Here is a 25029-nt window from a genome sequence, read left to right as displayed (position 1 = left end):
GTGCCGGCCCCGCGCACGCGCCACTCTCTGTCCTAGCCCTCCCTCCCCGCTCCCCCGCCCCGTCGGTCCCGCGGTCCCACGGCGCCAGGTCGCCCCCAGCCCCTCCCTCCTGCCACCCTCTCAGTGTCCCACCCTAGCCAGCTTTGTGCCCGGGTGCCGAGCCACTTCTCCCGTCAGCCGCGCCGCGAGAGTTAGGACCCGCCGCCGAGGTGCGGCCGCCGCCGCTGACTGCCCCGGGCTGGGGCACAGGTAGGTGGCGGCCGCGGGCAGGGCCGCTCGCTGAGCCCCGGGCTGCGAGTGCGGGTGGGGGTGGGGCTGAGGGAGGGGCGGGTGGGTGCGGGTTCGGCGGGGGGACGAAGGGGTGCGGGAGGCAGGTTTGGGGGTGGGCTCGCTGTGCAGGAGTAAGCTGTTATGGGCGTGTGGGGTCGGGGGTTCGAGGCTGGGGGAGCAGGATTAGCTCGGAGGGCTTGCTGGGGAATCGAGGCGGGGGGGAGGGGATGAAGGGCCGCCGTTCCGGGGCAGAGGAGAAGGACCCGGGTTTGAAGGGTGCACGGAGGAAAGGAAGGAGTATTGGAACCAGGGGACGCGGTAGGGTCGGGGGGGGGCAGGGAAGAAACAAGTTGGGGCTGTGGCTGTGAAGTTGGGGCTAGGGAGACGCGGAGGAAGGGGGTTTGGAAGGTGGGGAACGCAGGACCGGGCCGGGGATGGGGAGCTCGGAGGGTGGGAGGAAGGGAAGAAAGGGTGGGGGCTGGGGTGGCAGGCGGGGCGGCAGGTGGAGGCGGGTGGGGTGGGGTTGGGGTGGGTGGGAGCCGGGAGCCACGTTTCCGAGGGGGTCTCGAAGGATCGGGAAGCTCCCGAGTCCGGGAGGAGGGGCGGAGGGGCGGGGAGGGGCGCGGCGGGCGGTGCTGGGGGAGGCTGGGAATTTGGACGTGTGGATGGACTGGATTTCGTGAGGGGAGCTGCCGAGTTGCTAAGTGTCAAGATGTGAGAGGGTTTAGCGTGGTCTGGGAGGGAGGTGAGGGGGCTGGACTTGAGGCGAGCGTCTGGAGCGGGGGAGGGGGAGGGGAGGGGGGAGGAGAGGGGGGAGGGCTTGGGCGAGAAGGCAGGTGGGGAAGTGCACTTACAGGGAGAGCTGAACATTGAATGATGGCCGTGACAGAACAATGAAGGTAGTTTCGAAGGTGGATTTTAGGTTTGTCTTCTTGGAATTAGTTTCTGTTCAGGTTTTCGTTAAGAGAATTTCTGGAGAATATTGCGTTCTCCAGTAAGCCGAGGGTGGCCTGCAGTCCCAGCATGAGGATCCTGGGTTGACATGTTTTCCTGGTAGGTGGATGTAGCTAACTTCTGCCCTCGCAGAAGATGGGCGCCTTCATCATAAATCTGCCCTGGCTTTGTTCCACCAACTCTTTTCTCAGATGGCCACTGCTGTTATTACTATTTTTTGTAATCTCCTCTTTGTCCTCCTACCCCCCACCCCAGCTTCAGCCAGTGAGTATCAAAGTGATCAAACAGGTGGGTGAGATTAAATTTTAATGTTTTCTTAATTCTAAAGGCTGTCATGTTTTTACTCTTGAGAAACAGTGGGTACAGTGGAAAGAGGTTCCACTTTGGAATAATACAGCCGAGAGATTGAATTTAGATTCTGCCATTTTAACTAGCTCTAACTCTTTTTTCTTTTAAGTGACTTCATTTCTCTCAGCCTCCTCTTCTATTAAGGAACAATACTGACCTCATAGGATTGGTGATTACATGAGATCATAGTACCTAGCACTATGCTTGGCAGCTGGAGGTACTTAATAAGCCGTTGCCATTATACCCAGTGTCATTAATAACATCCTTACTCTAATCTGTTATTTTTAGGGGATTTTTAATTTACTAAAGTTAGGTGGTTTCCTCGTTTTCTTTTCAAATTATATATCAGTAGACTCTGCTCGAAATTTTAGCATTTTACTCTGTTGCCTTGCTTCCTCTGCCCCCTAATTTTTTCTTGGTAAACTGGCTTCCAGGCCTGAAGAACACCTATGAAATGATCAATTAGTTTATCTTGTCTCATTCAGAGAAGTAGTAGAGAACTGAATTTTTAATGCACTAAGGTTATATTTCATTTCTTTGACAAAATGATATGCTTTGTGGTAACTTTAGCCTACTTACAGTGACCAAACACTAGAACCTGCACTATTGTAACATATTTATGCTTGAGTTACAAAGCTGCCTCTATAAACACGTTGAGAAACCCATTAGAATGCATTTCACTCTGTTAATCTAATATATATAGTACAGCTACTACAGGTCAGTGCTGAACGTTGTTATTCTTATAAATACTATACTAATTCTCCAGTTTGTATCAGTTTTGTTTTGTTTTCCATGATATAGATCAGGTACTGCTTCCTGAGAAGTCAGTTTATAATAGGCCACCATGAAAAATAGTCACATGGGCCGGAGGTTAGCCTAGTGATAGAGTGCTTGCCTGGTATGCACAAAGACCAGGGTTCAATTCCTCGGTACCACATACATAGAAAAAAGTTGGAAGTGGTACTGAGAGGCTCAAGTGGTAGAACTCTAGCCTTGAGAAAGTCCAAGGACAGTGCTCATACTGTAAAATAGTTACATGTAAATAATGCCCAGTACAGAAACTTTGTGTAGAATCCTCTTTATAGTTCTTAACTTGAAAAGATCCAAACATGAGTCGGGCGTCGATGGTTTATTATTACTGGTTATATTACTGGTTACTCAAGAGGCTGAGATCTGAGGATTGAGTTTCCAAGCCAGATAAGACAGGAAAGTCTGTAAGATTCTCATCTCCAATTAACCAACAAAAAGCCAAGAATGAGGAGCTGTAACTCAAGCAGTAGAGCACTAGTCTTAAATACAAAAGCTCAAGGACAGTGCCTAGGCCCTGAATTCAAGCACTAGGACCAACATAATTTTTAAAAAAGGAAATGATTCAAATATGTATTTAATAATAAGATTGTTTTATAATACCTTATCATTTCCCAGGAAGTACCTTACTGGCAGAATATAAAATGTACAAATTTAGTCTTACAAATCAAAGGTCATCAGCATTCCCTGAATCAAGGTCAGTTCCCAAATAGCAGAGCTGAATAAAGAGAGGCCTTGGAGTACTGTATGGATAAGTGGTATAGTTTACTTTCAGGAAATAATTGGACTTTGCATAATTTACAAAGAGTAGCACTTGCTGAGTGATCATAAGGAAAATATTATTTTTTTATCATTAGAACATAAAGCTTCCAGGATTTGGGACAGGGATTAGTATCATTGTCTGTGCCCTCTGCTGGATGGAATCAGACTTAATCACAAGTGGTCACCTATCTATCACTTTTTCCATTTTACTCCAGAGGTTATGTTAATGTTGTGGTTGAGGACAGTGCAGATGGGTGGACTCTGTGCTTTGCTCGACAGTGTGTTGATCCATGGCTATACACAATCTTCTATAAAATTTGCCCCTCTGATATGAAAATCTAGTCATTTCTGTTGAGGACCATACCTAATTTCTAATTTCTACTTTCTTTTCATGTGTGTGTTTGGGGGGGTGTGGTGTGTATGTGTGAGGTATTGTAGTTTGAATTTAGTGCCTCATGCGTACCAGGCATGTGGCCCACCTCTTGAGCCATGCCCTCCTACTTTGTGCTTTAGTTATTTTTGATAGTCCAGTATTTTGCCCAGAGCCAGTTTCTAATAGTGATTCCTTACTACTTAGCTGGGATGGCAGCTATGAGCCACCATACTGTTTACTGATTGAGATGGAGCTCTTACTAACTTCTTGCCTCAACTGACCTCAGACCATGAACCTTCCAGACTTCCAAATTGCTGGGATTAGAGACGAGTCACTCGGCCCAGCAACTGATGTCTACTTTCTGATCTTCGAGTAGTCTATAGAATTCTGAATGTCCAACCACAGGGACAAAGATCTTTTACTCAGGATTAAGATCTGTGAGGTTGGAGGGGCCAGTTGCTTACCCCTGAGGGAAGAAGAGCTAGAATAAGTAAGGCATCAATGTAGCAGCAGACACTGAATGCTGGCAAGAAGATGGGTTGTAAGAGTTGGCACCGTGACAGGATTTTTTTTCCTGGTTTTTAGTTGAGTTGTTTTCTATTCCCCTCAAACTCCCCCCTGGTCCTACCAGTAGCAATATACTTCTACCACCTGCAGAAGAGTCTGGCAAGTCTGGGAGGAGCCTGCAGCTGTTGCTTAGAAGAGGAGCTGCCTCCTAGCAACAGTATCAGCAGGCCCTTCAACTCAGGGCCCTAGATGTGCCCATTTCAGATCTCTTCCTCCCATTCAGTTCAGCATGTATCAGTTGATCACCTACTCAGCACTGTGTTGGACCTGAATGCAGTAACAAGTGAACAGGGACAGGGAGTTTTGCCTAGTGGTAGAGTGCTTGCCTAGCATGCAGGAAGACCGGGGTTTGATTCCTCGGTACCATGTACATAAAAAAAGCCAGAAGTGGTGCTGAAGCTCAGATGGTAGAGCTATAGCCTTGAGAAAGTCCAAGGACAGTGCTCAGGCCCTGAGAGCAAGCCCAGGACTGGCCAAAAAAAAAGTGAACATAGTACATAGTGCTAAGTGTTGTGTAGAAAGGAAACCACCGGGTATTCTGAGTAAACTAGATAAGCATATACTAGTGCAGGGGTTAGAAAATGTTTCCCAGGCCAGGGATGATGACTGAGTTGAGTACTAACGATGAGTAGGAATTAGGTAGGCCAAGAAGGCAGAGAAAGACACTCCAGCCAAAGGGAATAGAATGTGCTAACTCTAGTGGGACAAGAGAGTATTGCCAATTATTAAGTGGTGCAGTATGGCCACCTAGTTGAACAGGAGATGAGTGGGGACAGGGTGAGGCCCTCTTTTGTGATGTGCTTTATACACATAATTATCCTCTGGAGAAGCATGGGTAGTACTGATTCCCACAAACAGGTTCATTGTTTGATCTGCAGAGACTCACTCAGCATTTTTGATCACTCACTGGTTTGCTGACACTTGTAAGTAGCTGTAGGGCCACAATTGATGCAGCAGTAGCAGGGTCAATTAACCCTAAGTTCAAACCCCAATAACTCCCTTCCCCCCAAAAAAAAAGCCACCCTTTTAGAGGCAATATTCGGCCGGTATATACTAAATTTAATCTCTGTCTCCTGTTTCTTATTTGATTTTTATGGTACTGGGAATTGACCCAGGACCTATACCACCTGAGCTATGCCCCAGCATCCTTTGTTTTGTTTAAAAGGCTTTGGTTTTGTTTGGGTCATGCTGTGTAGCTCAGGATGGGAAATCAAGATTCTCTTGCCTTCACCTCCTGAGTGCTCAGATTATTTGATGTATATCACCATCCTTGTATTTCTTTTCCCTTTAAATTGTTGTGGAAATGCCTTCGTTTTATTTAACGTAGCAGTTTCTTATGTTTTGAAATCTTAGTTTCTGTTGTATACTGTCACTCACCTATGTGGCTGCAGAAATACTTGTTTACTTTTGTTTCTTTTGCCTTGGCCTCTTGAGTCTATGCATGAGCCATCACACCCTGCTCCCAACCGTGTGTGTGTGTGTGTGTGTGTGTGTGTGTGTGTGTGTGTGTGTGTGTGTGTGTGTGTGTGCGTGCACACACGCGTGCTTGTTATTTTATATATATATTTATTTTTTTATTTTTATTTTTTGCCAGTCCTGGGCTTGAGCTCAGGGCCTGAGCACTGTCCTTGGACTTTCTCAAGGCTAGAGCTCTACCACTTGAGCCTCAGCACCACTTCCAGCTTTTTTCTATGTATGTGGTACCGAGGAATCGAACCCGGGTCTTTATGCATGCTAGGCAAACACCTTAACCACTAGGCCAAACTCCCGGCCCTCTGTTAGGATCTTAATGGTGCTTTTAAGGTCTATAATAGCTTTTATTTAGCTTTTGTGATTGGGAGCCTTTATTTGTTGCTGGATGCAAGAGGCACATAACAGTAATGTTGGCTACTCAGGAGGCTGAATCTAAGGATTGAGATTCAGAGCCAGCCCAAGCAGAAAGTCTGTGAAACTTTAACTCCAATTAAACATCAATCAACCAGATGTGGAGCCTTGGCTCAAAGTCATAGAGCCCTAGCCTTGAGCACAAAAGCACAAGGACAATATCCAGGCTCTTGAATTCAAGCTCCCAGGACTAAAAAACAAAAACAGAAATCTTCTCGCTTGTGACTTACATAAGGTTTAGCAAATTTAGTTCCACAGGTGTCTGCTTAGGGACTACACTGAGCCAGAGCACTATGATAGCATTGTGTTACAGAGTTTAGACACAGTTCCTCCTCAGAGGAGTTCAAAGTCAGGGGAACACAGGCCCAGTAGCAGAGCAGTGAGCCAAGCACAACAAAGAAGTGTGCTGTGTTAGCAAGGGTGTTATTTATTCCCTCTCTCCTTCCCTCCCCTATTTAACTTTTTATTTTGTTTGTGCTGAGGTTTGAATTCAGGGTCTTGCACTTACTAACGTGCTTCATTGGCTAGTGCTCTGTCACTTGAGCTAGCTATATCTCTAGCCTGGCTTTTTGCTGATTTTTTTAAATTTTTTAATACTTTTAAATTTTTGTTCTTTTTTATTGAAGAATTTATTAACATTCATTTTCACATATTTCAAATGTTATGTTTAACAAGTTTTGCTGATTATTTTAAGAGATGACATCCCAGGTTAATCTCAAACTATGATCCTCTGGATCTTAGCTTCTTCAATAACTAAGATTATAGGTGCTCAGCTGCTTTTTCTTTTTTCTTTTCCTTTTTTATGCTGTACTGGGGTTTGAACTCAAAGCCTTACATTTGCTAGGCAAGTACTTTATTTATTGTGTGTCATGGGTCTTGAACTCTGGGCCTGGGCATTGTCTCTGAGCCCTTCAGCCCAAGGCTACCACCCTACCCCTGGCCTGGGCATTGCCCCTCAGCTCTTCAGCTCCAGGCTACTGCCCTACCCTTGAGCCAAGCCCTACTTCCCCATTTTCTGGAAGTTAATTGGAGATAAGTGTCTCAGGTCCTTTTGTGCCCAGGGTGGCTTGGAACCTTGATCCTCGGATCTCAGCCTCCTGAGTAGCTAGGATTATAGGTATGAGCCACTGCGTGGCCTAGGCAAGTAATTTATCACTAAGGCTTACTCGCAGTCCTACATTCATGTGTGTGTGCATGTGCATACACCTTTCACCCCCACCCCCAGATGCCTGTATGTATCTTTACTTGGGCTTGAACTCAAGGCCTTGCACTCTTGCGTTTTTTTTCCCCCCACTCATAGCTGGTGTTGTAACACTTGAGCTATACCTCCTGTTCTTGCTTTTTGCTAGTTAACTGGAGATATGAGTCTCCTGGATTTACCTACTTACACTGGCTCCAAACTATGATCCACAGATCTCAGCCTACTGTGTAGGATTATAGGCATGAACCACCAGTATCTGGCTGTTTTGGTTATTTTTGAAATAGTGTTTCACATTTATGTGCAAGTCAGGTTGGACTATGATTCTCCTACTTAAGCTTCCCATATAGCGGGGTGTGTGACAGATGTGCCCCACTCTGTCCAGTTTTTTTGGTTTTTTTGGGGGGTGGGGTTTGGTGCTGGTCCAGGGGCTTGAACTCAGGGTGTAGGCACTGTCTGACTTTTTTCCCAAGGCTAGCACTCTGCCATTTGCCATATTTCCCCTTTCAACTAACTTGCTTTTTTTTTTTTTTTTTTTTTGGTCAGTTGTGGGACTTGAATTCGGGCCTGTGCTCTTCAGCTCATGGCTACTGCCCTATCCCTTGAGCCACAGTACCACTTCCTCAACTTTCTTTGGGGGCCAGGAGTTTGGCCTAGTGGTAGAGTGCTTGCCTAGCATGCATGAAGCCCCAGGTTCGATTCCCCAGGGCCACATACACGGAAAGAGCAGGAAGTGTGCTGTGGGTTAAATAGTAGGGCACTAGCCTTGTGCCAAAGAAGCTCAGGGACAGTGCTCAGGTCTGGCTCCCCCCTCCCCCCCAAAAAAAGGTAGAGTGCTAGCTAGCCTTGAACCAAAAATCAAAAAAGCTCGGGGATAGTGCCCAAGCCCTGAGTTCAAGTCCCTGGACCTGCAAAAAAAAAAAAAGATTGGAGCTAGGTTTTGATAGATGAAATCACCAGCCAAGGAATGGGGGAGAAAGGGCATACCAGGTAGAGACAGTAGAGGGAACCTCAAGTACCAAAGTTCATAGCAACTGGTGAGCTTTGGTTTTTGCATACTAGTCTCAGAGCCTGCCTTGTAGGCTCATAAAGCTCTTAGTACAGAAAGATTAAGTGTTACTATGTTAGAGTTGGCATTTTAATTGGATTTGCTTCCTTGTGCTTTACTTTTAACAGTCGCAGCCTAGGCAATGGCTTACTACCTCAAGTCAGAAAACCACCTGGACCCAGGACCCATCTACGTGCGAGAAAATGGGCAGCTGCACATGGTCAATCTGGCTCTGGATGGGGTCAGGAGCAGCTTGCAGAAATCAAAGCCTTTCAGACTTTTTCCCAAAGGCTTTTCTGTGGAGCTTTGTATGAACAGAGAAGATGATACTGCACAGAAAGAGAAGACAGATCACTTCATCTTCACATATACTCGGGAAGGGAACCTTAGGTACTCTGCCAAATCCCTTTTCAGCCTTGTCCTGGGCTTCATCTCTGACAATGTTGATCACATTGATTCCCTTATTGGCTTTCCTGAGCAAATTGCTGAAAAGCTGTTCTCTGCTGCTGAAGCCAGGCAGAAATTCACACAGCCAGGTGCTGGGCTGAGGGCCCTTCAGAAATTCACTGAGGCCTATGGAAGTCTGGTGCTTTGCTCCCTGTGCTTGAGAAACAGGTGGGTGTTCTTTTCAAAATTGTATGTCTATTGGGTTTGTTTATCCTATCAATCCTATCAATCAGTGGCATTTAGTTAACTCAGAAGGGAAAGTGGCAGGCCATGTTGAGAAAAATCGCTCTTGCTTCCCCCTCCCCCTGCCCCATCTCACAGACATTATTTAACTTTGATTTTTTTTTTAATTATGTGATATACAGAGTGGTTGCAATTATGTAAGTCAGGTAAAGAATATGCTTCTTTTTGAACAATATTAAGGTGGGTTTTTTTTATTATTAATTGATAGCCACAGCTCCTCCATTAGATAGAAACTACTTTTCAATTAAATTTCCTCCCTCCCTCCTTTCTTTCCTTCCTTCCTCTGTCCCCCTTTTTTTTGCCCCCTCTAGTATTAGGGTTTGAACTTGGAACCTTGTGCTTGCTAAGCAGGTGCTCTTTCACTTGAGTCACCCTTACACTGCCTTTTGCATTTTAGTTTTTTTTCAAGAAAAGTCTCTTATTTTTTGTCTGGGGCCAACCTCAGATTTCAGTCATTCTGTTACCTATGGCTTCCCACGTAGCTGCAATCTTAAGATTGTGATACCATACCTGCTGGCTTCATTGACTGAGATGATATCACTAAAGTTTTGCCCAGGCTGGCCTCAATACCATCTTTCTAATATGTAAGCAACTGGGATGACAAATGTTAGCGACTAAACAGACCTTTGTATTTTGTTTTTGAAATGGAGTCTTGCCGCCCATACCTTGACTGCCTTCTGCAGCCATCTTTAATGAGATAGTCACTACAAACTTATACATTTCCTTTATGTCATTCCAGAGATACTTTCTACATTTACCAGCTTACCTAGTCCCCTTTGCTAGATAAATGACCACAATGGTGCACCTTGTTTTGGTCAAATAATTTGAAAATGATTTATCAATATTGTAGATATTAAAATAGCTTTATAGTATATCTTCACCTGAATTTTTTTTTGATTAAACATTATAAATGGCAGCTTGCTGGTTTTTTCAAAGCTAGGCAAGTGCTCCACCACCAAGCCTCATTCTTAGTTCACCCCATTCTTAATTTACAAGAACCTGGAGCTCTGTTGTCCTAGATTGGCATCTAGTATTGTCTGTGGCCTAGAATGTTTGTTCCTTAGCTTTGATATTGTAATGTTTGTTTTTCTTACGTGCTGGTACATGATCAGAGCGTTGAGCTCTCCCTTGGCATCTCAGCTCACAACTTACCTGCTCATGGCTGATTGTCCAACCACTTGAGCCATGCCTCTACCTGGCTTTTTGCTGGTTAACTCAAGAGAATAGTCTCACAGACTTCCCTCTCTGGGCAGGGTCTGAACCAGGATCCTCAGGTGTCAGCCTCTTGAGTTATTAGGATTATAGGTGTGCGCCACTGAAGCCCAACTTTGTAATGTTTTCTTAATCACATTACAAAGTGTTACAACCTTTACAGATAACCCTTATTTCAGAATTACTAAAAAAAAATCCTTTGGTTAATTGATGTGTGTTTTCTATTCTCTAATTGCCGCTAATCCCCTAAATCCCCTTTAACAAACTTGAACTCTGTGATTGGAAGTTGGAAAACAGCAGCTTTATTTACAGTGCAACTGAAATACAACTGAATAAATAACACTCATTTATGTACCCAGCTGAACTCTGTCTCCAGGCAAATTAGGTTCTGCAGTCTAAAGGGGGTACCAGTGCCTAAAGCCATCTACAGCTAGTAGTTAGGCCACTGTTTAGTTTGACTGCATCTGATTTTCATTGGAAATGGGAAGAAAATGGATTCACCCTACCTCTTGTCTTCTATTTATTCCATTCTTTCGTTGTTTTAGTTATAATCTTAGAAACATAAAAATCTTTCCCTCCCTCCCTCCCTTTTTCCTCTTCCCCTCCTTTCCTCTCCCCACCCCATCCTAGGGTTTATAACTAGATCCTAGGCATAGTCCCTGAATTTTTCTTGCTCAAGGCTAATGCTTTTCCACTTGAACCACAGTCTCACTTCTGGCTTCTTGGTAGTTTAATAGAGATAAGAACCTCATGAACTTTCCTGCCCTGTGATCCTTAGATCCCAGCCTCCTGAGTAGTTAATATAGGCATGAACTTCTGGTACCTGGCAGAGATGTACACTCAACTGTGTAACTCTATTGGTCCTTGTACTACTCTACCACTCTACATGGAAACTTTGAGGCCTTCAGGCTACAAGTGGATCAGAATTAAATGCTCTCCACAAATCAGTTTCTTTTGTGTCTTTAAGATCCTTTTCCCTGGTCTGGGAATCTAGCCTGTTGGTAGAGTGCTTGCCTTGCATTCATGAAGCCCTGGGTTTGATTCCTTAGTACCACATACAAAGAAAATCCAGAAGTGCCACTGTGGCTCAAGTGGTTGAATGCTAGCCTTGAGCATAAGAAGATCAAGCACAGTGCCCAGACCCAGAGTTCAAGCCCCAGGACCTGCAAGGAAAAAAAAATCCTCTTCCCACTGAGTTCCTATCATACTTCATCCTTTTCACTTGACTGTACTGACCTCATGGAATCCAGAACAGCTAGATGTCTGGGTGGACCCCAGCCTGGTATGCAGTGTGTGTGCTGGGCTCCTTTTCCTCTCCAGATGCCTCTCTGATGGCTTCCTGTGAACAGTTTGGCCAGGTGCTTGCTTCAGTATAATTGAAGTTGCTTAAGCTCTTGTGTTCATAACCATCTAGACAAGAGTCATGCTGCCACATACTTTTGGAGTATTAGCGTAACAGAACTCAGTGGGACCAATGGGTATTCAGAGTTTGAGTAGGAAAGGTATGTATCTGCCAGGTATCTCTTGATCTATTCTTGAAGGTGTACAGGTGAGAACTCAAGAGTTCTTGGCATTGTTTTAGTTTTCATATTTCTAGATAAAAAGCACCTTTAGAGAAAATACAGTTTTATTAGTGTCCTAAATTTAGCAAGTCCCAATACTCATGCCAAAGCTATCTAGTAACAAAGTAAATGTTTTTCTCATGACTCACCTTCCTTCATGTACTTGTATTTATTTAGAATGTTTATTTCACTATCCTATACAAGACCTTCAAGGCATTTACTAATTTAAAATTTAAACCTGTGTGCCATGAAGACCACTTATAACATAGTCCTCTGGGATGGTGTGACATTGACTGGCACAAAGCCACAAAGTGTAATGTGTGAAGGAAGGAGAAGAGCTGTTGATTGTCTCTATGCTCCACAGGTATCTGGTGATTTCAGAAAAACTGGAGGAGATTAAGTCTTTCCGGGAGCTGACCCGCTTGGATCTTTCCTGTTGCAAGCTTGGTGATGAACATGAGCTTCTAGAACATCTCACCAATGAAGCCCTGTCTAGGTAGTGACCTGCTGCCATATCTAGATGATTTGTTTATTGGTTTGGGGGTTTCATTTTTATTTTATTTTTTGCAAAGGATAAACTGGATCATCTTAAGGAATACTAATTACATCCCTTTCCAGTGTTCATTTGCTATTTTTTTTTTCTCTAGAATACTCCATACACTTGGTATAAGCAATTATATAGCTTGACAACCTTTAGGGAAGTCAATAGAGTTTACAGTTTCCCTCCTCTAAATAACTTGTATTTCATTTTTTGTGCCACTCTGGGCTTAAACTCAGAGCTTGGGCACTATCCCTAAGCTTCTTTTGTTCAAAGATAACACTCTACCACTTGAGCCACAGCTCTGCTTACAGATTTTTGTATGATTAATTGGAGATAAGAGTGTTTTGCCCAGGATGTCTTTGAACTGTGATCCTCAGGATCTCAGCCTCCTGAGTAGCTAGGATTACAGGAAGGAGCCACCTCCACTTGGCTAATAACCTTTATTTCAACATGGTATTTGAAACTTCCTGAGGTAGAGAATTTTGCCCTTAATCCAGTCCTAGTTTTTTTTTTTTCAGTCCTAGTTTATTTAAAGAGAGATGAGAAATTACACCATTCCTTGTAGTCATTGTTGTTTGATATTCTAATTATTACTGGACTATGAATTACAAAGAAAAGGAATTTTTTTCCCTGCCAGTCATGGGACTTGAACATGAGGCCAGGGCCTGGACACTGGCCTTGTGCTTTCTCAAGGACAATGTGCACTCTCCCATTTGAGCCACAATACCACTTTCAGCTTTTTCTGTGTATGTGGTACTAAGGAATGAACCCAGAGCTTGGTGAATGCTAGGCAAGCACTCTACCACTAGGCCATACTCCTGGCCTAAAAAGGAACTATTAAAAGACAACGTAAGGGCCGGGAGTTTGGCCTAGTGGTTAAAGTGCTTGCCTAGCATGCATGAAGACCCGCGGGAGAGAGAGAGAGAGAGAGAGAGAGAGGGAGAGGGAGAGGGAGAGGGAGAGGGAGAGGGAGAGGGAGAGAGGAGAGAGAGAGAGAGAGAGGAGAGAGAGAGAGAGAGAGAGAGAGAGAGAGGAGAGAGAGAGAGAGAGAGAGAGGAGAGAGAGAGAGGAGAGAGAGAGAGAGAGAGAGAGAGGAGGAGAGAGAGAGAGGAGAGAGAGAGAGGAGAGAGAGAGAGGAGAGAGAGAGAGGAGAGAGAGAGAGGAGAGAGAGAGAGAGAGAGAGGCAAGCCCCCTATTCTGAATCTGGCAAGCACTCTACCTCTAGGACAAACTCCTGGCCTAGACAGAAAAATTTGTAAGAGCCCCCTATTCTGAATCTATAGCTGGGAATAATGGTACATGCTTATTATCCCAGTCTGTGAGTGACTGAATTTTGGAGGATCACAGTTCCAAGCCAGCCTGGCAGCCACGTCTGTGAGACTCCTTCCCTATAGAGGAAAGCTGGATGTGGTGACACAGGACTCTGATGCTAGGCTGAAGTAGTAGCAGTGAGGCTCAGATCCACATCTGAGTGGGAAGCAAGACCTTAGCTCAAACCAGGTACCTGTGGCTCATGTCTGTAATTCTAGCTACTAAAGAGACTGAGATCTGAGGATCATGGTTTGAAGCCAGCCCAGGCAAGAAAGTCTGTAAGACTCTTTGTTGGTCATGGGACTTGAACTCTGGGCCTGGGTGTTGTCCCTGAGCTCTTCAGCTCAAGGCTACCACCCTACCCCTTGCCACAGTGTCTCTTCCAGTTTTCTGGTGGTTAATTGGGGATAAAAGTCTCATGGACTCTTCAGGGTCCAGTCTGGCTTTGAACTGGGATCCTCAGATCTCAGCCTCCTGAGTAGTTAGGATTATAGGTGTGAGCCACCTCATCCAGCTATGAGACTCTTCACTAAACTACCCCGGGCTGGGGGGAGAAAAAAAGCTGGACACAAGAGCTGTGGGTCAAGTGGTAGAGTACTAGCCTTGAGCAAAAGAAGCTCAGGAGTCCTATTCATGCCTTGAGTTAAAGTATGAGGACCAATAAACACACAAGAGAGACCCATCTCAAAAATAATCACCAGTGTACACAGGTTATTGACATGGTCTTGAAGATGTAAACATAACTACATACATAAAAATCTATGATAGGAAGGGCTGGGAGTTGGCCTAGTGGTAGAGTGCTTGCCTAGCATGCACAAAAACCTAAGTTCGATTCCTCGGTACCACGTACATAGAAAAAAGCCAGAAGCTGTGACTCAAGTGGTAGAGCAGTAGCTTTGAGAAGGCCCAAGGACAGTGCTCAGGCCCTGAGCTTAAGCCCCAGGACTGGCAAAAAAAAAAAAAAAAAAAAAAAAATCTGTGATGGGATACCCTGTAGACATAATGTTACATAGATCGATATGTGTCTATGACAAACTCTCAGCTTAATTTTAATTATGTTCTAAAATCTATGTGCCAGTGATTGCATATAGACATTCCTTTCTTGAATACTTGTTTGTTAAACATGACATTTGAAATATGATGTAAAAATCAATATTAATAAAAACCTTTCAATGAAAGAAAAAAGAACCAATGAATGGAGAAGACAGAGTGATAGACAGGGTAAGACTGGTTGGAATATAGTTTCAGACTAGCCGGATGAATTTGGTAATGGATATAAATAATCTGAACATCTAGATTTGAAGCTGGTTAGAATTAGACCATTGGTTGGTTGTGGTGGAGCATTCCTATAATCCCAGCACTCTGGGGGAAAAGGGGAGGTGCAAAAACATCTTCAATATGAGACCAGCCTGAGCTATGAAGGAAAACCACCACAAAAACAAAGACGAGAAACAGTATCAAAATGTATAGAACTGTCTACTTTGCCAGAGGAATTTTCAAATTTGATTTAGAACTACACCTCCAGTCTGGCATATTTCTGGTTAATTGAAAGAATCTAGTGGACTTTTCTGTCCGAGCTGGCTTTGAACTTTTCTTAGGTCTGTGAGCTGAGGTGCTCAGCTGCCTTACAGGAAGGTTTTTGTTTTGTTTTGTTTTTTTTTCCTCCATTTTATTTTTTATTATCAAGGCAATGTATAGAGAGAGGGGTTACAGTTATATTTGCCAGATAGTGGGTGCATTACTTCTCACACATTGATACCCCTTCTTATATTTTGTGCCCATTTCCCTCTCTTACCCCCTCCCAATCATCTTGTTTTCCCTCCTTCCCTTTCCTATTTCAAATCAACAAATAAATGTATATACAATATACCAGGTAACAAAGTCAAATACAGTAACAATATGGGCAACTAAGGAGAAGAGAAATAACATAGCACATTAAGAACAACAATCACTCAGGATAAAACTCTTGTTTCCATATCCTAGAGATCCATTCATTTAGTCTCATTAGTCTCATCCTGTATAACCTTATGAACCTAGGTTTTGAGCTATTGTAATCCTCTGGTAGGAGAGTCCTAGATGCTTTCAGGAAGTTTTGACTGCTTACTCACTTGCTTTTTTAGCAGACTTTACTTTTCTGACCTATGTAGGATGTTTTGATATCTCACACCGTTTGTCCAAAATTCAAACTTTAGTTTAAGGAATATTTATCCTCTTGATGGAAGGCTTTTTTCTTGCCAGCCCTGGGGCTTGGGCACAGGACCTAAGCACTGTCCTTGGGTTTTCTGAAGTGCCACTTCTGTTTTTTTTCTACGTATATGGTACTGAGGAATCAAACCTGGGTCTTTGTGCATGCTAGGCAAGCACTCTACCACTGGGCCAAACTCTAGGCCTCAAAAACTTTTTTTTTTAGCCTTATTTACCATATTCTTTCGTTATCTGAGGTTAGTACTGTGAAAGATCTGGGTCCCTAAATTAGTCCTTTCCTGATCCTGAAACTGCACCAAAAGAACCTTAACTCTATTCGTGCCTTAGTTATAAAATAGCACGGGGGTGGGGGTAGGAAGGAATATGTGTTTGACAATTGCTGGAATTACAGGCATGTGTCACCGGCCTGGCACTGTTTGTGTGTGTGTGTGTGTGTGTGTGTGTGTGTCCTGAGGCATGAACTCAATATCTGGACACTGTTCCTGAACTTTTATGCTCAAGATTGGCATTCTACCCCTTGAGTTATAGCTCCATTTCTGGCTTTTTATTTATGTATTTATTATTATTAATTTTTTTGGTAGCTGTTGGATCTAAGAATCTCACAGACTTTCTGCTTGGGCTGGTTTCAAACTGTGATCCTCAGATCTCAGCCTCCTGAGTAGCTAGAATTATATACATGAGTCACCAGTGCCCAACAATAGTCTATATTTTTAAATGGCCCATTCTCAAACCCTTTTAAGTAATTTAATTGTGGATTTTGTTTCTCTAGTGTAACTCAACTACATCTGAAGGATAATTGTTTATCTGATGCTGGAGTGCGGAAAATGACAGCACCGGTTCGAGTGATGAAAAGAGGCCTTGAGAATCTAACACTGTTGGACTTATCCTGTAAGTTGTAGCAGCTAAAGTTTATTAATGTTGGAAGGATGGCTTCAATGCTCAGCTTCTTGGTTTTAAAGGGCAAGAAAAGCCCTTTCAGACATCCAGACTACTCACAATGTGCAGAGAGCTTTCCCTTGCATTCATAATGAAGGATGTCTGACTCGACTTTCTTTGGATCTTTGATGCGTAGAGTCTGGCATAGGTCATTTTGATCAACACTTACCTAAGGTAATAAGGATGACTCTAGTGAGAACTTAAAATTCTCAGATACTGCTCCAATAGAAGTCTGCACAGACCATTTGCAGTTTGAGCATCCATCAAGTCGGTGGCTGGGTGATATGTTGCCAGAAGGATAAAGGAACTGATGGATTCAGAGGGCCCTTCATGTGTGTCACTTTTTATTAATAGCTGTGTAGTACTGGGCAAGTCATTTAACCTGTGTGCCTTGAATTTGACCTCAGTAGAATAAGGATAATATCAACTGCTCTATAAAACCTCCTAGAGACATGTATTCATTCAACAAATATTTTATGAGCATCCATAATATGCCTGGTCCTATGCTTTTTTTTTTTTCCCTAGAAGACAATACTACAAATCTGTATTTAAAAATAAAAAACAATGTCTGTAATACTAGCTACTCAGGGCTGAGATCTGAGGATTGCGGTTCAAAGCCAGCCCAGGTACTGAAGTCTGTAAGACTCTTATCTCCAATTAACCACCAGAAAACAGGAAGTGGTGCTGTGGTTCAACAAGGTAGAGTGCCAGAGAGCTCAGGGACAGCTCCCAGGCCTAGAGTTCAAGCCCCATGACTGATCATCAGAAGAAAAAAAAAGCAAACATAATTGCTGTAATACTTAAGAAAAGTATCCAGACAGGTACAGTGGCTCACGCCTGTAATCCTAGCTACTTAGGAGGCTGAGATCTGAGGATCAAGGTTCAAAGCCAGCCCAGGAACAAAAGGACCAGAGACTTATCTCCAATTAACCTCTAGAACACATGAGCTGAAAGGCTCAGGGACAGGGCCAAGGCTATGTTCAAGTCACTCCCGCAACCCCCCCCGTCCAAAAAAATATCCAAAGAAAATGCTTGTTAGCTTCAACAGATCTTTATAAATGCTGTTTTCAGTTGGTTCCAAATTAAACCTTTTAGATAACTACATAGTTACCATTTACTCTTCTCTTAATCCCCAACTCTTGGGTAGTTAGAAATATAAAAGATCTTAGCCAGATGTGTGGCTCACGCCTGTAAACCTAGCTTTTCAGGAGGCTGAGATCTGAGGCTCACTGTTCAAAGCCAGCTCAGGCACTACTAAAGTCCATGAGACTCTTATCTCCAATTAACTAATGAAAGCCAGAAGTGGCACTGTTGCTCAAGTGGTAGGGTAGTAGCTTTGAGCTGAAGAGCTCAGGGACAACACCCAGGTCCAGTGGTATGGCGGTAGCCTTGAGCTGGAGAGCTCAGGGACAGCGCCCAGGTCCAGAGTTCAAGCCCCACAACTCACAAAAAAGAAAAAAGAAATATAAAGATCTTAGCAGTCATCTCTTACAGGTGATTCATATTCCAAGGAGAGGACAAGACCCCTATATTTAACTTCCTCTGGAAAGTTTGTCCACTCATAATTTATGGTTGCCTAGACTTACTTCTCCTGTTTATAGTAGCTACATTAGCAACCACTATATTGTCACAGAAGCTGCCTTGTTTTTGACACCTAGGTAACCCTGAGATCACAGATGCTGGAATTGGATACCTCCTTTCATTTAGAAAACTAAATTGCTTAGATATCTCTGGAACTGGGCTCAAGGTAAGACTTTAGTTTTTTCATTTTTCCAGATTCAGTAGTTGATACTTTGTTTTTTGTTTGAAAGGGCTGGTATTTATAATATGGAGGTTTTTTGGGTTTTTTTTGGCCAGTCCCGGGCTTGAGCTCAGGGCCTGAGCACTGTCCTTGGACTTTCTCAAGGCTAGAGATCTACCACTTGAGCCTCAGCACCACTTCTGGCTTTTTTTCTATGTATGTGGTACTGAGGAATCGAACCTGGGTCTTCGTGCATGCTAGGCAAGCACTCTACCACTAGGCCAAATTCCCGGCCTGTTGTTTTGATTTTTTTTCTTGTTTTTTGCCAGTCCTGGGCTTGGGCTCAGGGCCTGAGCACTGGCCTTGGACTTTCTCAAGGCTAGCTCTCTACCACTTGAGCCTCAGCACCACTTCCGGCTTTTTTTGCTATGTATGTGGTACCGAGAATCGAACCTGGGTCTTCATGCATGCTAGGCAAGCACTCTACCACTAGGCCAAACTCCGGGACCCTGTTTTGATTTTTGAGACTGGGGCTTACTATATATCTCAGGCTGGACTTGAACTTGTTGCCTTCCTGCCTTAACCTTTGAATCACCATGCCTGGCCTCTGATGGTCTTAATTTCCTACTGAAAGCAAGTAAGAATTGGCCAAATGTGTTCACATACCTCTTTTGTCTCTCCCTCACTAGGATATCAAAGCTGTCAAACACAAACTCCAGACTCACATAGGCCTGGTTCACTCCAAAGTGCCTTTGAAGGAATTTGATCATAGTAACTGCAAGACAGAGGGCTGGGCTGACCAGGTACTACAAAATTTTCTCTACAGTTAATACTGTTTTTCATTTCAGTGAACTGATTTTTAAAAATTTTGTGTTAGAGACCAGGAGCGGTGGCTCATGCCTAGCTACTCAGGAGCTGAGTTCAAAGCCAGCCAGGGCACTAAAGAAACTGAGACGCTTATCTCCAATTAACCACTAGAAAACAGGAAGTGGAATTGTGGCTTCAGGGGTAGGGCGGTAGCCTTGAGCTGAAGAGCTCCAGGGACAGTGCCCAGACCCAGAGTTCAAGCCCCACGATTGACAAAAAAAAAAAAAAAAAAAATTGGTGCTGGAGTGCAAATTCTGGGCACCCTGCACTTTCCCTTAACTTTTTTGCTCATAGTTCATATTCTACCACTTGAGCCACAATTCTATTTTCCAGCTTTTTGCTGGTTAATTGGAGATAAATTTCTAACTCTCTTTGTCGGCCTAGCTTGCTTCAAACTTATGTCCTCACATCTTAGCCCTGTGTGTATTAAGGTTATGGACATGAGCCATCTTCATAGACTTGAAGCGAATTTTTAATAAGGTGTCTTATCCAACTCATAGATCAAACATTAGTCCTCCTGGTATTTTTTGACTGAATTGTCATCTTCTTGTCAAATCAGAGACATTGATGGGATGGTGATACTTCCGGAAGTATCACCTTACAAATGACTCAGAAAATAAATGTATTCTGGCTTATTATGCAAAAAAATCGGCTGACTTATCTTCAGGACAGTTTTCTCTTAGCAGTGTGTACTTACTTGAGAATAAGCTCTCTGTAGGAAATTAGGAAGGGAGACTGGTGAGGCTGTGTGTCAGAAGCGCTCCGACCTTAATCCAGAATAGGCATGATGAAATATGGACTTGGGTCAGTGTGGAATGATCAGGCCAATGCTTGGGGACAGATTTAAGAAGCATAGAAGTGAAGAAGTCAAAGAAGCTAGTGGTATAGAACTAGCATTGAATAAAAGCTCAGGCACAGCATCTAGGCCTTGAATTGAAGCCCCAGTCTCAGCACACACAAAAAAAGGATAAATGACCACGATAGACTTAACTGAACCTGACTTAGTTTTATTCTTATTACCAATCATCCAAAATAAAATTTACCACCTGGATTTATGTTTATAGAAAGGGAGGGAAGCCGGGCATGGCGGCTCACTCCTGTAATCCTAGCTACTCAAGAGACAGATCTGAGAATCAAGATTCAGTGCCAGCCCAGGCACTGAAGTCTATGAAACTGTTGATCTCCAGAAAACTAGAAGTGGTGCTGTGGCTCAAGGGATAGAGCAGTAGCCTTGAGCTGAAGAGCTCAGGGACAGCACCCAGGCCCAGAGTTCAAGCCCCACAACCAAAAAAAAAATAGTGGGGGCAGGAGCAAAGGGGTTCATTTATGTTGCTCAGCAGTAGGGTACTTGTTCCCTTTTGAACAAGTCTCTGGTTCCATCCCCTACCCTGCAAAGAAAGAGAAGGAAAAGGAATAAGAGAAAACAAGAAAGGTTATTATGTTGGGATTACAATTTTTCCAAATATCTTTTAGATTGTTCTGCAATGGGAGCGTGTGACCGTGGAATCAATGCAGCCACGAAAAAACATGGACCTTCAAAAAACAGCTCTCAACTTCTGTGAGAAATTACTTTTTTTTTTCTTTGAATTTTTGCTTTTGGGATTTTACACCCCTAAATCAAACTGTCTTCTTTTAGTGGGAAAATTAATTACAATATTATTGATATATTTATGATTACTAAAACTTATATTCCTTCAATATAACTTACAATTTAAGTTTGCTCTTAGCTTTTCAAGCCACTACCAACCAAAAAGATAACCTTTTAGTCTTCTTGTTGGCTTTGGAGATAGGGTCTTGCTGTATAGCCCAGGCTGGTCTTGAACTCCACACCCTCTGCCTCTGCTTCCAGGTTCTAGGATCACAATTGTGTTCCACTACACCTGGCAGGAAAATATTTACTTATGTCCTATCTTATTACAAGGAAGATTTTTTGTTGTTGTTGTCTGTGGCCCAAGGAAGATTGTGGTGGCACAAAAGTAGATAGAAGAAGAAAAAAGGAATTTGCTGTAATTGAAAGATTCAGAAGTGGGGCTGGAATATAGCTTAGTGCCAAAACACTTGCCTGCCATGTACAAGGGTGTAGGCATGCAAAGAAAAAATAATTTTTTGCTGTGTGCCGTTGGCGCACGTCTGTAATCCTAGCTACTAAGTCGCTGAGATCTGAGGATCGCTATTCAAAACCAGCCCGGGCAGAAAAATCCATGAGACTCTAACCACCAGAAAGCTGGAAGTGGTGCTATGGCTCAAGTGGTAGAGCACTAGCCTTGAGCTGAAGAGCTCTTCTATTATTTTTTTAAAAGCAGAAGTATAACCTAAGTTGACAACAACATATAAACAGAGGTGCACAGATAAAGTTTATTTGCATTCAATGGAATATTCAAACTTAAGAAAATTTGACACCTGATCTTTGAGCATTAACTAAGGCTCAGCAGGACCAATACTGCATGATCTTCCTTCTGTGAAGTTCCTAAATTCCTAGAAAAAGCAGAGCAGTGTTTGTCAGAATATCAGGAAGGAGAAAATAATGAGTTACGGTATAATGTTTAAGGAGTTTCAGGTATTTGTTTTTGTACTGGCACTGGGGCTTGAACTCAAGGCCTTATGCTTCTCATTTGGCTTTTTCCCTCAAGACTAGTGCTCTACTACTTGAACCATAGCTCCACTTCCAGGTTTTTTTTAAAACATAATTTTATTATTATTAAGATGTTGTACAGAGGAGTTACCATTACATAAGTCAGGTAATGAATACATTTCTTTTTGGACAATGTCACCCCTTCTTTTGCTTTCCCCCAGTTTTCCCCTCCTGTTCCTGCACACAAGTTGCATTTGTTCGTCTTTCCTCCCTCCATTTCTGCTGACTTCTAGCTTTTTAGTGGTTAATTAGAGGTGGGAGTCTCTTGGACTTACTTGCCTAGCCTGGTTTCAAAGTTTCAAACCATGATCGTCAGATTCCAGGTTCCTGAATAGCTAGGATCATAGGTGTGAGCCACCAGTTTTGTAAGATATTAAAAAGATTTCTGGAGAAATGTGATAGTGATAATTGCATAATTTGAATGTAAGTAATTCACTGAACTATACACTTAAAATAATTGGTCCAATGATAAATTTTATGGTGTATATTTTAGCATTATTATTATTTGCCAGTCCTGGAGCTTGAACTCATTGCCTGAATACTGTCCTTGGGCTTTTTCCTCAAAGCTAGCGATCTACCACTTGAGCCACAGCACCACTTCCGGCTTTTTTTTTATGTGGTACTGAGGAATCAAACTCAGGTCTTCATGCATGTTAGGCAATCACTCTACCACAAGGCTAAGCTCCTGGCCCTATTTTAGCATAATTTTTTTTTTTTTTTGGTGGGTCATGGGGCCTGGGCACTGTCCCTGAGCTGAAGAGCTACCACGCCATCCTTGAGCCAAGCTCTACTTCCCATTTTCTAGAGGTTAATTGGAGATAAGAGTCCTTTAGTGCCTTCAGGTCCTTTAGTGCCCTAGCTTGCTTTGAACCTTGATCCTCAGATCTTAGCCTCCTCTGAGTAGCTAAGATTATAGCCACCACACCTGGCTAGCATAATTTTTTTTTTTGTCAGTCCTGGGGCTTGAACTCAGGGCCTGAGGCTGTCTTTGGGCTTTCTCAGGGCTAGAACCCTACCACTTAAGCCATAGGACCATTTTTTTCTGTATATGTGGTACCAAGGAATCGAACCTTGGTCTTCAAGCATGCTAGGCAAGCACTCTACCACTAGCCAAATTCTCAGCCCATGGCTAGCATAATTTTTAAGGAGACTTAGGTGGCAAAATAAAGAAAATAGGTTAACCAAATAAGACTCCAGGGTGTACCAAAAAAAAAAGAAAAGCAAATTCTATTGTTTGCTAGAAATGTGTCACTGATTTGATTTAGGTTGTAGGGTAGATTTATGTGCAGATTTTTTAAATAACTATTGAACTTTTAGTTTGTGCTAAGCTAATACATTATGCATTGTTTTCACAGCACACTTACCAGACATTTTTAATATCCTTAGGAAGATGAGAAAACTGAATCTCAGACTAGTCACTTGTCCAGACTCACTAGTGAGAGCTCCTGGCATCACACTGTGCCAGTGCACACACTTCTGAAGTCCTGCTTGTGGATTATACACTTTGTAAGGCTCTCAAAAAAACAAAACTTGGGACCGGGAGTTTGGCCTAGTGGTAGAGTGCTTGCCCAGCATGCACCAAGACCCGGGTTCGATTCCTTAGTACCACATACATAGAAAACAGAAAAGCTGGAAGTGGTGCTGAGGCTCAAGTGGTAGAGCTCTAGCCTTGGGGAAAGTCCAAGGGCAGTGCTCAGGCCCTGAGCTCAAGCCCAGGACTGGCAAAAAAAAAAAAAAAAAAAAAAAAAAAACTTGCTGGGCGCAGTGGCTCATGCCTATAATTCTAGCTACGCAGGAGGCCGAGATCTGAGGATCAAGGTTCAAAGCCAGCCAGGGCCCAAAAGGACCTGAGACTCTTATCTCCAATTAACCTCTAGAAAATGGTAAGTGGGGCTTGGCTCAAGGGTAGGGCAGTAGCCTTGAGCTGAAGAGCTCAGGGACAAAGCCCAGTGGTAGGGCAAGTAACCTTGATCTGAAGAGCTCAGGGACAGCGCCCAAGCCGAGTTCAAGCCCCATGACCCACAAAACAACAACAAAAAACGGTACCCAAATGTAGGGCTTTTATTATTCCCTTGGGTCATCCATTTAGTCTAGATGTAGACAGGTGTTAGAATGCCCTGTAGTGAACCCTTCCTCCTCTCTGTTACTCTTGCAGATCAGACCCGGGCGCCAATGGAAGCCTCTAGGAAGTGTCCCCTGGCAGACACTCACATGAACTCTTCCGGAAAACTCCAGTTCTATAGAGAGAAAGCCTCAGACTGCCATGGGCCATCATTGAAACATGAAGCCGCCTTGAGCCAAGAGACAAAGAAGAGTAAGAAGAGAACTTTTGAGGAGTCAGAGCCCAAACAGAATAACTCTCCACAGTCTTCAAAGCAGAAATATGTATGTCTGACTGTAGAAGACTGGGACTTGTTAAATTCATACTGACTAGCAGTTAGAAGTTGACCTCTCCCCTTAGCATTAACGCACAAGGAAAGGGGACTGGTGATGATTTACTTTTTGTTTGACTTTACCTATGGCATTAGTATAGCAAGCAGAAATTTATACTTTTGTGGTGGGGGAGGGGAATACTATGGAAGTATGTGATAATTTCTAATGTATATTTTCAATACATAGTAATTTTTTCAAATAAACCTTTTTGCTGTCCTAAGTTCTGTTTGTGGATTATAGAATGGAGCCACTGGAAGTCACACAATGCAGAGAAGCCAATGTGGACTAATAGGGAAGCATGGTGTGTGTTATTACTACAATCTGACCCAACCAGAGAATGTAGACATTCATGAAGAGTTCTAAAGTTACACGGTAGTACTGAGTGCACACTGACAGGATGCCCTGCCCCTTGTCAGCCGTGAAACACAGATAGGGAAGAGCCCCACTTTAGAGCAAAGAAAACTCAGACTCATTAAGTAACAGAACTTATACTCCTTTCCAACCAGCTCCAAATCTCAGTCTGTTATATTGCCGTCGTAAATAATAGTTGCCTAGTAATTCCCTGGGACTCTTTACAACAGTTACAAAAGTAACTCAGATCAATGGCTTGCCTAAGGGACAGAGGCTTCTTCTTCTCTTGAGACACTTTTTTGGAAAGCGTCAGGTAATATTTTAGGCTTTGCAGGCC

At 43.3% G+C, this 25029-nt stretch overlaps 1 protein-coding gene across 3 annotated transcripts; it reads left to right on the top strand.

Annotated features, from left to right (window-relative positions):
- Positions 1–33: 33 nt before the first annotated feature.
- On the top strand, positions 34–24561 carry Lrrc42 (leucine rich repeat containing 42). 3 transcript variants are annotated; one of them, XM_090334786.1, is made up of 9 exons: positions 34–249; positions 1480–1512; positions 8340–8826; positions 12040–12171; positions 16502–16620; positions 18327–18415; positions 19099–19212; positions 20750–20834; positions 24064–24561. In XM_090334786.1, the coding sequence occupies exons 3-9, from the start codon at positions 8354–8356 to the stop codon at positions 24336–24338; spliced, it is 1287 nt and encodes a 428-aa protein (XP_090190912.1). In that variant the 5' UTR covers positions 34–249; positions 1480–1512; positions 8340–8353; the 3' UTR covers positions 24339–24561. The 3 variants fall into 3 exon arrangements, with proteins under 3 accessions (XP_090190912.1, XP_090190911.1, XP_090190913.1); XM_090334787.1 differs by lacking the exon at positions 34–249 and adding an exon at positions 1114–1192; XM_090334785.1 differs by lacking the exon at positions 1480–1512.
- The last annotated feature ends 468 nt before the right edge of the window (positions 24562–25029 follow it).

Source organism: Megascapheus bottae, chromosome 6 (genome assembly GCF_031878675.1).
Source record: "Megascapheus bottae isolate mThoBot1 chromosome 6, mThoBot2.hap1, whole genome shotgun sequence".
Lineage (NCBI taxonomy): Eukaryota > Metazoa > Chordata > Mammalia > Rodentia > Geomyidae > Megascapheus > Megascapheus bottae.
Note: the sequence above shows the minus strand (reverse complement) of the source record. Positions and strands in the feature narration are given on the sequence as shown.